Here is a 13,099-nt window from a genome sequence, read left to right on the forward strand (position 1 = left end):
AGTGAACATGTAACCTTGGCAAAGACAAAACATGGATAACATGGCTGCATGCACCAGAAGTCTGCTGTGTTAATGAGAGTCACTACTTTAGTATTGAAAGAGCTATAAAATGAGCAATCTAATTCAAAGATGCATTGGTGTGCTTTACACAACATCCTTGTGACAAGATCTATGGTGGTGATGCCAGGAATCTATGTAACTCGTACAAAGCAACACTAAATTTAAATAATTTTGGCTCTCATTAATCAAAAGCTATTGCCTTCACTGTACACAAGTGGAAAATATGGGAAAGAATTCATACGGTCAAAAATACAGCTGTGCGACTTTTGTATGGAAAGGTGAACGTGTAGCATTTTAGTTTTGAAGTGGCAATGGTTAAAGCTGCTGTGTAAATGACATAATAAAAGTCATAAGATGAACAAAGGGAATTATTTTACTCAAGCTAAAAGTTAATACTCAAATTTAAGGTGGAGAGGTGAAAAATGAGTTTTCCTACCTCACTTTCAAGATCATCTGCAACCATTTGCTCCTAGAAGGCAACCAAAAATCCCACGTCCCCCACCCCCACAAAATCATTTCAGTTATATGTTAACAGGGTTTTGTGTGTATTTGATAAAACAATCACTATATTTTAGTCCAGAATGATACCTGCTGCCAACATGTCTTTCCCTTTCATTTTCCACGTTCCTCTAATTTTTGGCAGGGAAGCACCTGCAATCTGCCATATTCCAAATAAAAAAAAGCAGGAATTACATAATGTTGAAGTCTTAAAATGCATGCTAATATGGCAGATTGTGCTTCCAAATTATTGAGGTATGCATCCTTTCTTGAGTTATTTAACACATTTTTTAGAACATAAGAACGGCTATACTGGGTCAGACCAAAGGTCCATCAAGCCCAGTATCCTGTCCTCTTGACAGTGGCCAATGGCAGGTGCCCAAAAGGGAATGAACAGACAGGTAATCATCAAGTGATCCATGCCCTGTCACCCAATCCCAGCTTCTGGCAAACAGAGGCTAAGGACAGCATTCCTGCCCATCCTGGCTAATAATCATTGATGGACCTATCCTCCATGAATCTATCTAGCTCCCTTCTGAACTCCACAACACCCTCTGGCAAGGAGTTCCAGAGGCTGACAGTGCATTATGTGAAAAAATACTTTCTTGTGTTTGTTTTAAACCTGCTACCTATTAATTTCATTTGTTCTTGTATTAGGAGAAGGAGTAAATAACACTTCCTTATTCACTTTCTCCACATCTCATGATTTTATAGACCTCTATCATGTCCCGCCTTAGTCGCCTCTTTTCCATGCTGAAAAGTCCCAGTCTTATTAATCTCTCCTCATATGGAAGCCATTCCATACCCCTAATCATTTTTGTTGCCCTTTTCTGAACCTTTTCCAATTCCAATTTGATGATTTTGGATGAAAATGAACGCTAGACATGTTTCTCTTGGTGCTGCTGCTCAAAGTAGTTAAAGGTTCACTTTGTTGTAATCATGACCATCAGGTATGAACATACCAATGGATGCTTATAACACACTGGAACTGAGTTATGCATACACATGTACACGCTTGATTTTTTGATTACTGCTGTTTAACTGATTACTGCTATTTAAGTTTAAAAAGTACTTGTGAAGGAAGTGCAGGGGCAAAACATGGCTTCCAGTAAACAAGGGGTTAACTCCAGCTTTATTTTCCTCTTCCATTCTACAAGCTCTCAGAGGGCTGTAAAGGCAGAGGGGGGATACACAATGCCTCTGGATGAGAGCTGTGAGAGCCCCAGGTTGGGAATCTTGGTTTCAATTTCTGCTGATTGAAGCTTTGCTCCGGCTGAACTTTCCTGTTAATTACTACAGTTTCATGTCTGCTGAGTCACCCCCAGGAGCTCTCAGTACTAAAGCATCAAAGCAATGCCCTAGAAGCAATCCACTTATAGTTAATGGATAATCACATTTGGGTTTTTCCCAGCTGTTTTTAAATACAGAATAACAGATACTATTAAAGGCAGAATATCTGCTTTTAGCCATGCATCTGAGATTAGAATTTGTTCTTAAATCTGTAACATGAACCACCACATGCTCTACAGTCTCGATTGTGATGTAAGGCTGTCGCTCATATTTGAGTATCAATAGAACTACTTCTAAAGCAACGTTTCATCACATTCTAGAAATGACCACAGTATCAAAAGGTCATCTGCCTATGGATATACCGTATTGCAGCAAAAAGCCACGTAACAGTGAGTCAACAAAAACAGCTCACAGGGAAGCAATAAAAATGTTACAGAGCTTGGTTATCTGTATTTTCCCACCACCCACCCATACAGGAGTCAAAGCCACCCATTAAACTGAGAAAGTAAAATGATTAATGAAGAATCCTTCAGGAAGTAAGAGTGACAGCTTTCCCACATGCATTCCTTTCAAAACAAGCATTGGTTATTCATCGAAGAACATCATATTAAAGTTCAAAGCAGGATTTTTTTAAATTTTTTTTTCTTAAGTTAAATTAAGTAATTCCGTTTCCCACAGATGACTCTTATAAGAGCAGAGAGGCTGTTGATTTCCTGGTGGAACATTTGATTTGAGAAAACGAGCAACTCAGCAATAAATCCCTGGCTCCTTTTTTAATGTTCAGTTCATTGTGAATTGTTGAAATTTCCATTTCAAGACTTTAGACAAAGCCATTCTGATGTACTATGCCAATTTCAAAAGAATGGCTTTGTTATTCAAGTTAGACAATTGTTAGTTTTTAAACAGGATTATACAAAAACTATTTTTACCTCGTTCAGTTGTAGCTCTAATACACTGACTCTGTTTAGAAGTATTCTCTGTTCCTGTTGAATCTCTTTCAATCGGTCTTTCAAATCTTCATTTTCTGCTTCCAGTTCCTGAAACAAAGAAAATGTAGGCGTTTTAACTAGTAATGATAATGGTCCTTCAGAACACCAATGCTTGTTTAACAAAATTCACAACATATCTGCAGCCTCTCTTTAAATCATTATACCTAGTAAACTTATCTAAAGCGCCTTCAGATTCTCCACCACTAAATTCTTGTCCTTGGATGGATGTAATACACACACAGTTTTTAATATAATCTTTCCCTGTCCATACTCCAGTGCTGACAGCATTTCAAGAGCTACTTTTATCTCCTGGCTCTCAACATATAAAAAACAAATTGTGTTGAAAAAAAAAAAAAAGTAGCCTGAAACCCAGCCACTGTGTTTAAAGATGTAATCTAAAAGACACTTCATCGGCATGAGGCATCATGATAGCCTTTTAACATGCTGCATGCCTGAAGTGCATCGGATGTAACCTTAATCACATCTATTAAGCCAGAACAAATGCATTCACTGTCTTTTTTAAATAAAGTGCAATATTTCCAATTAGCATAGTACCCTTTATCAGAATGAGATACATACATGCTTCTTAAACTAAAATACATTATTGGCCATTTTAATTTTTTCCCACTATTAAAAGACTATTTTATAAATATATATAAAAAACCCCCAATGACCTATTTAAACAGACAAAAGCTAAAAGTTCAGAGTTAAGCTACCATTACAGTAACGTCTCATAATGCACATAGTAAGGTACTTTAATAGTACAGTTGCTACAATAAGATATGCAGGATTCTCAGTTTCAGGACCTATGATGTCAAGTCATTCTGTTGTATACTAAAATATTTCATAATGGCAGCCTCAGTTTTAAATTGGCTAGTTTCCCCAGTTTAAAAAATTAGCCCCTCAATGTTATTTCACTTTTTAAAAATACTTTACTGGCATACTAATAAGCTGAGGAAGGAAATGCCATAGATTATTCTAGCAATTATAGCAAGCAAATTCATTTTCTAGTAAGACACCTACTAATATATTTTATATTTTCCTTAATTCAGTGAAATGCTTAAAAGGTTGAAATAAAAGTTAGCTTCTTATTACACCATCATTTATCAACATTTGAGTGCTCTTTACAGAATCTACCTATTTTAACTAATAAAAGCCTCTGCAGAACATATTCTAAAATAGACACTACATACAACAGGGGTGGCCAACCTGAGCCTGAGAAGGAGCCAGAATTTACCAATGTACATTGCCAAAGAGCCACAGTAATATATCAGCAGCATAGGCGCCGACTTCTGCTGGCACCGGTGCGTGCTTGACCACCCTCTGTCCCCGGCCCTGCCTCTTTCCCACCTCCTCCCCTGAACGTGCCGCTTTCCCGCTCCTCCCCCCTCCCTCCCGGAGCTTGTTATGCTGAGAAACAGCTGTTTTGCGGCGCAAAACGCTGAGAGGAGAAGCGGAGACGTGGCGCGCTCAGGGGAGGGGAGCTTGGCTGCCGGTGGGTTCAGAGCACCCACCAATTTTTCCCCATGGGTGCAGCACCCGTGGAGTTTGTACCTATGGTCAGCAGCCCCACCATCAGCCCCCTTCCCCGTCCCCCTCCCCCCTGCTTCCAGCACCTCCCACCCACCGGGAGCCCTGCTGATCAGCTGTTCCATGGTGTGCAGGAGGCTCTGGGGGGAGGAGCAAGGTTACAGCAGGCTCAGGGGAGGGGGTGGGAAGGGGTGGAGTGGGGGCAGGGCCTGTGGCAGAGCCAGGGGTTGAGCAGTGAGCACCCCCCGGCACATTGGAAAGTTGGCGCCTGTAGCTCCAGCCCCAGAGTCGGTGCCTGTACAAGGAGCCGCATAGTAACTTCTGAAGAGCCAAATGGGGCTCCAGAGCCCCAGGTTGGCCACCCCTGACATACAACATAGGGCACAAGAGGGAGAACTAGCTTAAAAATGTCCTGCTCATAGTTATCAGGTGGAATTAGTAAGAGTGTGTCTCATAAATCATGAGGAAACATTAGGAAAATTTTGTAAGGCCTATTTCTTGCTTTTCCATTTACATTTTCTCTACAGTGTACAAGACTCAATCATAAACCAGTAATTCCCTCACTGTCGCCTCAATCCTGAAAGGTAGTAGACACCTTCATCTCTCACTCTAGAGGAGGTACTCAGCACCTGAGAGAATCAGCATCTACACGAAGAGAAATGTTTAATAGCTCAACCTTAGGCTGTTTGAATTGATTGGCATGCATTTTAAGTGGAAGACTTTTTTATTGCGTTTTAGTCAGATGAAACACTGCAGAGATTTTATCCCTTTTTAAAAGATGGCTAACAAATTGCACACTTGCAACATTGCATGTCAGTAATGTTGAGAGCTGAAATATTGCATTCCTCTTATGGGAATAGACGATGTGCTTTATAACCAAACCCCAATCTTTAATCAGACTTGTTGATTATCAAATAAAATATACAAAGCACAAACCCCTTCCTGCTCTTTTTATTCTGATTTACCTGCATGCTTAGCGGTTCCCTCTGATACTGCTTGAAGTTCACTTCTTGTGCATACAGCGGATTCCGTTTCTGTGACACATTAGTAACCTGTTGTTGCAGCATTAAAACATAAAATCATAAATTTAAGCAAACTAAAGTCACGCTCTTTCTGGATACAGCATGTAAGCCCAGTGTTTTCCAACTGAGATCAGCATGATACTTCATTATATATCCCACGGGGGTAGTGTTACTACTAGTTCACGCTTACTCTGCTCTGTTATATTTCACAGAGGATAAAAATCAGATAAAGTGTTGTAGTCTTATTTCTAATCCCCAAACTAATACGGATATCATTTAAATATCAAGGCCCAGGTTGTCATCTACAACCAACAAGCACTGAATGCAGATGAAGAGGGGTGTCACTTCCGCACCAGTGCCTATGTTTAATGACAGCTGCTTTGAGCCTACTCTAAACCATGCTAGCAGTCGAAGATCACCCTGCCACGCCACATGCCCTTCACCGCAGGCACACTTATGTTCCTTAGTGGCCTAGACAAAAATGAGCCGCTCTTGTGGTTTTACTCCGCTGAGGCATTCCCCTGTGCTAGGGCGTCTTCCATGAGCTCTCTAACGGATTTAAGAGGTCTGAGAATCAGAGCTAAGTTTCAAAATAACCACATACAAATTAAGAGAATCAGAACTTGCTCCCAAAGATAAGCAGTATAATGATTTTCCGTTCTATGGACCAGGCAATTTTAGCAAATAAAAGTCAGGCCCCTGGCCAACATGAAGTGCTACTGAGGAAATATTTTTAAAATGTGAGGATACCCGTGAGCGTGCCCGGCCCTGTTTCACATACTAGTCATCTCTGCTTCTGGACCGACGGGCAGCAAGCGGAGGAAATATACAATAGCAGTTTTTAAAAAAAGCTTTAGAAAAGAGTAATTTAACTAATGAATCACTTTCACTTGCCTTGCCCACTGGATGGGATTTAAATCAGTGTTACCGTTTACGGCACATTAATAAAAGTTAGAAACCCCAGGAGCACCTGGGAGTCACATTCTGTATAAGCATTTCAGCATTCGCCACAGAGGATCATTTAGATGGAACAAAAACTTAGAGAAAATATTACTGAGGATGGATTTAGAATAGAACTTCGATTCACACGGTGTCTTTCACACCAGTAAAGTCATGAGGTTTGTGACAGTGCAGTAATGGTGTATAAACAGCCACCATTGTGCTCACCAGTAGCTCATATGCAGCTCTGGACAACAGAAAAAGTTTATTGACAAAGAATGTTGGCCAGAACAACAGGGACATCCCTATTCATTCTGAGAAGTACTGTATCATAATACAGTGTTCTTTCTAGGCAGTCATCAGACATGGGCAAAGAGGACAGGGGGCCAACATCTTGCCAGAGTGGAATCTTTACAAGAATACAACATGCAGTGTCAGTAATGCATATGAACGTATGAGCTTCCTCAGTGACAGACATTTAGTGAGACATTTAGCATAGAACAAATAAAGCCTGACCTTTTGTTCAGGCTGTCCTTTCTTCATAAGCTCCCTTGCTAAAAAGCAACAAAAGTTAGGTTTTTAATTTTTTATATATACTTAATTTAAGTTAGACATTGATGTAACAGTGATATTAGAGGAAATATCTAATCACCAATTGGCATTTCTGATTTGTTAACAAAGAATAATCACAAATCCAAATAGTTTTACTATTAGTAAGACAATGTTTCTCATTATCATTGATAATGCTATACCAATTTCAGGAGCTGTCTAAACAAGTAGTCCTATTTAAAATGCATCATTTCCATTTTTGATTATTTTCCAAACGTATAACATTTTTACATCATATACAATATTAGGTTTTGTAACAGCATAACATTACAATGGAGCAGGGGTAGGCAACCTATTGCCCGCGTGCCGAAGGCAGCCCACGAGCTGATTTTCAGGGTCCTGGCCACCGGTCCGGAGGGCTCTGCATTGTAATTTAATTTTAAACAAAACTTCTTAAACATTTTTAAAACCGTATTTACTTTAGTTTAGTTATATATTATAGACTTATAGAAAGAGACCTTCTAAAAATGTTTAAACTTATGACTGGCAGGCAAAACCTTAAATTAGAATGAATAAATGAAGACTCGGCACACCACTTCTGAAAGGCTGCCGACCCCTGCAATGGAGTATCCCAGGATTAGATAAAATTTAAATGTTCCCATTCTGAATAGAAGTGACAATCTGTCCTCCAACGTTAGCGTGCCGTATACTGTGACAATATCACATCCTTATATTGAATAAACTTATTTCCAAAAAGACATTGTCCACAAAATTATTATTCAGATAGTATTAATATAAGCATTGTAATGTTTTAAAAAAATTTCTTCCCAGTCAAGAGCCAACACTCCCTGTAAGAGGAATAATAAGCATGAAAACAAAGAACCCAGAAGGAAAGAAAGAGAAATTTCTCCCAAATATAGGAATGCTTCTCATACCTTTGCTGGAATCCTCAATGGCAGTCTTTATTAGGGCCAAAATGTCAATATTGTCACCAATTCTGGCATAGTAAGAACAGTCATGACCAAGGGCATCAACCAAACTAACATCTGCACCATTTTTTAGCAGAACTTCAACCGCATCCTTGCAGCCATATTCACAGCCTAACATTAGAGCAGTCCTGGGGGCAGGGAGAAAGACCACACACACAGACACACATCAGACACGTAAGGAGACAATATTTGCAATGGACAGCTTACTTGAAGTAGTAATCACTACTTTTTTGTAAACTCAATTACAGAAGCCTGTGCTTAGAGAAAGAACCTTTCCTCAATGCATCTTCATGTAATTGGATTTTTCTATTTAACCAATATGTAAAGTATTAGTTTAATAAAACTACTGAGCTAACATGCTTTCTTCACAGAGAAAATGACAGTAAACCCAAGTCTTATTTTCCTCAAAAGTCTCCTGATTTTCAAAACACAGGTTTATTATCCCATCCTTCATTTCAAGTTTTACTAAGAAGTTCAGCACACAAATTACAAATACTATAGAAAAAAAAAAGGTATCAGAAGAGTCACAAAATACCTCAGACCAAATTCTGAAGGTGCCTGGAAACATGTAATCCCACCCAAACAAGTGTGTATGCACCTTTCAAAGTATTGTTGCAAGCTCCCATATTCTAACCACGACAAGCCCCAGGCCCACGCCCTCAGCATAGTGTATTTATAATCCAAGAAGAAATATCTGGGGAAGAAGTGGCTGTGCATGAAGCTCAGTACAGATATGTAAACACACAAGGTAAAAATTACAAGAGGGCCTAAGTCACTTAGGAGCCTTAATGGGATTTGGGCGCTTTTAAAAATGTGACTTGGAGAGGAGCAGCAGACAGGCAACACAGCGCACCATGAAGGGCTATGTTGTGAAGATAAATTTTTTCACAAGTGCCTGAGTTCAGAGAAGAGGTAATCCCTTTCACTTGGGTCTTTCAGCTGTCAACTCTACTTCTCTCCAATTTACTATAAGCACCAGACTACATTCTCTACACAAGTCACCAGTCTTTCAGCTGCATAAGCCAGAAATACATACACTGAAAAACATGGAAATGATTGACTTTGTTTGTGGAAACAGGCATTTTGTGAATGCTCTCTCATTTATTTATATTACTTGAATTGGCTAATCAACATTTGAAGTCTTAATTTAGTATATGTTTCAGCTGTACAGTTTGACAAGTTTATTTTACAACTTGAAAGTCTGAAAGCTGAGAGACTTCTGTTGTTTAAGAATACAGATACATTGCCAACATATCCCAGTGGCATGTGTTACCTGTTTTGTTTGTCTCTGGCATTCACATCAGCTCCCCTGTCGATCAGCAGCTGACAGACTGTTGGACGACACATCTGAGTGGCCAGCACTAGGGGTGTCCTCCCATCCTGGAAAACAGGAAAAATTGGGAAAGGGCACATTCTCAAAGAGGAAAAAACAACAACACATTCTGAAGAGAAGGAAGGATAGCAATAACTAGTGACTTACTCCATCTTTGGCATTCACTGCGGCACCATGATCACACAGTAGCTGAATGCTAGAGGAACAGTCTGACATAGCTTTTGGGAACAAAGAAAAGAAAGAGTGGTTTAAGTGTCTGAGGAGAGCCTTCCATGGAGTGCCAAGTACGCCTAGGATTCCACTTTTAAGCCTTCATCTCCCAAGCTCCACTGTGCAGCCACCATTCCTCTAGCTCAGCAGTACCAGAAAGGACTCAAACTTGTTGCAGCCCTTTAATTAGCCATAGGAATTGCCGAGCAGCGAGAGGCATTCCCCCTATATACGCTCCTTACCGTGAGCTAAGCACTCCTTGAATGCTGCTCACAACCTACGGAGCAAGATACTGGGAATCAAACCCAAACAAGATGCTTGTATTTTATTCTGTGCAGGACAACACAGATACCTATAGAATATGAATTCAATAATTGACTATTTTTATCATAGTGCTGTGCTTTTGAATGGACTCTAAGGAAAGTGATAGCTATATTCTTCAGCACACACCACAGAATCAGACTATCAGGGTTGGAAGGGACCTCAGGAGGTCATCTACTCCAACCCCCTGCTCAAAGCAGGGCCAATCCCCAATTTTTGCCCCAGATCCCTAAATCCCTCAAGGATTGAACTCACAACCCTGGGTTTAGCAGGCCAATGCTCAAACCACTGAGCTACCCCTCCCGCCCCTCCACATCTAAAAGTTTACAGTGCAAGGAAAGTTCACCAGCAGGAACAAACATTCCTGTACTAAAATTCTAAACAACTGGCCTTAGCCTTATGCTGGAGGAGGCAACTTAACTGGAAAGTAGTGTCATTTGGGGCAGTATCTGTGCAAGGTCCCTCCAGAATACCGTAACCCAGCTTCCACCCTCTAATACACTGTTTCTCAGGAAAGTCAAATTCAGCACACAGACAGAGTGTCTTATGCTTTAGGATTCAGTGAACTCTGGTGCTATGCTCTTGAAAGCATGTGCAATTTGCAATGAACACACAATCACAGTCCAAAATGTTAAGGAGGGGCATAGAGTTTTAGAAGGATTTAGACTGATCGAGACTAAACTATATTTAAGCTACGTCTACACTACGCAGCTTTTAGCGACACACGGCTCTGCCCCTACAGCCGTGCTGCTAAAAGGCATCCAGCGTAGCTGCTGTTTGTCAGCAGAAGAGAGCTCTCCCGCGGACAAAAGACTTCCACCCACAATGAGTGGCGGTAGCACTGTCGGCAGGAGAGCGGTCCTGTCAACAAATCACTGTCCGCACCTGCGCTTTTCCTTGACAAAACTTACCTTGGGGGGGTTAACCCCTCTAAACGACAAAAGTTTTGTCGTTCACTTGCCATTGTAGACAAAGCCTTAGTCTATTAACATTGTACACCAGTGTTCAGAGCATCATCTTGTGCCATATTGTTAACATTTCAGTGAAAAACTCATTTGTTATATGCAGTTCTCCAACGTCTTTTGTTCTTGTAAACTGATTGATGACCTGTCAAAGGCACATTTTCCTCTGTGAGGACAAAGTCTATGACAATTCAAAGTTTTAAGAAGCAGCCATTTGGGTAAGAGTGGAAAACTTAATCTAAAAATAGGTCTTAAGCAGTAATCCAGTTCCTCGCACTGATCTAAAAATGAATAAAATTTTATCAAGCCCCCCCTCCTTCTGCCTCCACAGACACAGATACACTTTTAGCTTAGAAGCAGGAGATATTTCAACCAAAGAGTTTTTCTCAAAATTTTAGGCACCTGAAAACAGAATTCGGGTTTGAGTGCTTCTCAACACTACAGATATTAGCTGAGTGATAGAAGAAGAAAAATTATTCATATACATATTTTCTACCACAGGTTTAATAAGGTCAACTGAAGGAGAAAAAATAACCTATGCCAATTTCTTCTACAGTAGATACATTATGATAAATTATATTTCTTACTGAAAAGGATACTCTAAAGGAGAATCTCTTAAAACCAACAGAAATAAATAACTTCATGCAGCAGTTCCTGGAATGGCAAAAACACTGCTTACCAGCATCATGAAGAGCAGTTCTACCATGAAGATCCAGATTTTCAGTTGGACAATTGTACTGTTAAAAGAATAATTCTTATTTACTAGATATGTATCAAGATTTAATTCCAATATTTATAATGCACAAGTCACTCAGACTTACAAGTAAAAGAACTAGAAATCACTGAACTAGAAACATTTAAACTAGGGCTGTTGATTAATTGCCGTTAACTCACGCGATTAATTAAATAAAATTAATTGTGATTATTCGCAGTTTTAATCGCACTGTTAAATAGTAGAATACAGTGTTCCCTCTAATTTTTTATGTCCATGTGCGGAATGAATTTTGTTAAGTGCACCAATATGGAGGCGACGTGTGACACATCACCTTCATATTGATGCACATAAAATTCATGTGGTGGGGGTGGGGCAGAAGGGTTCAGAGTGGGGGGCTCAGGGTTGGGGCGCAGTGGGGAGTAAGGGCTCTCACGGGGGGAGTAAGGGCTTTGGGGTAGAGCTGCGGATGAGGGGTTTGGGATGTGAGGGGGGGCTCAGGGCTGGGGCAGAGGGTTAAGGTGTCGGGGGAGTGAGGGCTCTGGCTGGGTGTGCAGGCTCGAGGGTGGAGCTGGGGATGAGAGGTTCAGGGAGGGGGCTCAGGGCTGGGGCAGAGGGTTGGGTGCGGGGGGGAGGAGTGCTCCAGCTAGGGGTGAAGGCACCTGAAATGAGGGGCTCGGGAGGGGGCCCAGGGCTGAGGGTACAGAGGGTGCGAGCAAAGGGTTGGGGTATGGGGGGTGTGGGCTCTGGAGTGGGGTTGGAATGAGGGGTTCAGGGTGCAGGCTGCCCCGGGGCTGCAGATGGTGGATTGGGGGGGGGGGAGAAGAGAGAAACACTGCCCCCCAGCCCTCTCTCAACGCAGCAGCTTGCGGCCGGGGTTCCTCTCTCCGGCAGCTCCGATGGACCTGGGCCGGGCCGGGGGAGGGGCTCCTCTCCCCCGGCAGCAGCAAGTCTGAGGCCGGTCGGCTCTGGGGCCGGCGGGGAGGAGCGCCTCTCCCCACTGCAGCCCTGAGCTTTTGCGCGGGGCTTCATAGGCAGCTGCACGGCCATGCAGCTTACAGGGAACTCAGGTAAAATACCTACTGAAATTTATTAAATATTTTTGGATGTTTTTCTACATTTTTAAATATATTGATTTCAATTACAACACAGAATACAAAGTGTACAGTGCTCACTTTGTATTATTTTTATTATAAATATTTGCACTGTAAAAAATATAAACAAAACAAATAGTATTATTCAATTCACCTCATATAAGTACTGAAGTGCAATTTCTTTATCGTGGAAGTGCAACTTACAAAAGTAGATTTTTTTTTGATACCTAACTGAACTCAAAAACAAAACAATGTAAAACTTTGCTACAAGTCCACTCAGTCCTACTTCTTATTCAGCCAATCGCTAAAAGAAACAAGTTTGTTTACATTTACAGGAGATAATGCTTATTTACAATGTCACCTGAAAGTGAGAACAGACATTCACATGGTACTTCTGTAGCTAGCACTGCAAGGTATTTACGTGCCAGATGCACTAAAGATTCACATCACCAAAAGGGGAATTTAGGGGCAGGTGCAGTACCACAAATTAGTTTAAAAAAAAAATTAAAAGTAACTATAAAATTAACAGCATCTCTTGAAGAACACGTACTTCCCTTTTACGTCTAAACGTAAAATGTGGCACAAAGATTGATTTACTGTC

General features: G+C 40.9%; 1 protein-coding gene across 4 annotated transcripts in view; it reads right to left on the reverse strand.

Annotated features, from left to right (window-relative positions):
* Nucleotides 1–13,099, reverse strand: part of UACA (uveal autoantigen with coiled-coil domains and ankyrin repeats) — a 72,389-nt gene that overhangs the window by 14,459 nt on the left and 44,831 nt on the right. For 3 of the 4 annotated variants that reach the window (XM_073304518.1, XM_073304514.1, XM_073304515.2), the window contains exons 5-12: nucleotides 11,372–11,429; nucleotides 9,347–9,417; nucleotides 9,140–9,246; nucleotides 7,813–7,994; nucleotides 6,845–6,882; nucleotides 5,333–5,419; nucleotides 2,778–2,885; nucleotides 497–529 (exon numbers count right to left, since the gene is read on the reverse strand). In XM_073304518.1, the coding sequence (XP_073160619.1) occupies nucleotides 497–529; nucleotides 2,778–2,885; nucleotides 5,333–5,419; nucleotides 6,845–6,882; nucleotides 7,813–7,994; nucleotides 9,140–9,246; nucleotides 9,347–9,417; nucleotides 11,372–11,429 (684 nt within the window). The remainder of the gene's footprint in view (nucleotides 1–496; nucleotides 530–2,777; nucleotides 2,886–5,332; nucleotides 5,420–6,844; nucleotides 6,883–7,812; nucleotides 7,995–9,139; nucleotides 9,247–9,346; nucleotides 9,418–11,371; nucleotides 11,430–13,099) is intronic. The other variant, XM_073304516.1, reaches the window with a different exon arrangement.

The sequence above is a fragment of the Lepidochelys kempii genome, chromosome 10 (assembly GCF_965140285.1).
Source record: "Lepidochelys kempii isolate rLepKem1 chromosome 10, rLepKem1.hap1, whole genome shotgun sequence".
Taxonomy (NCBI): domain Eukaryota; kingdom Metazoa; phylum Chordata; order Testudines; family Cheloniidae; genus Lepidochelys; species Lepidochelys kempii.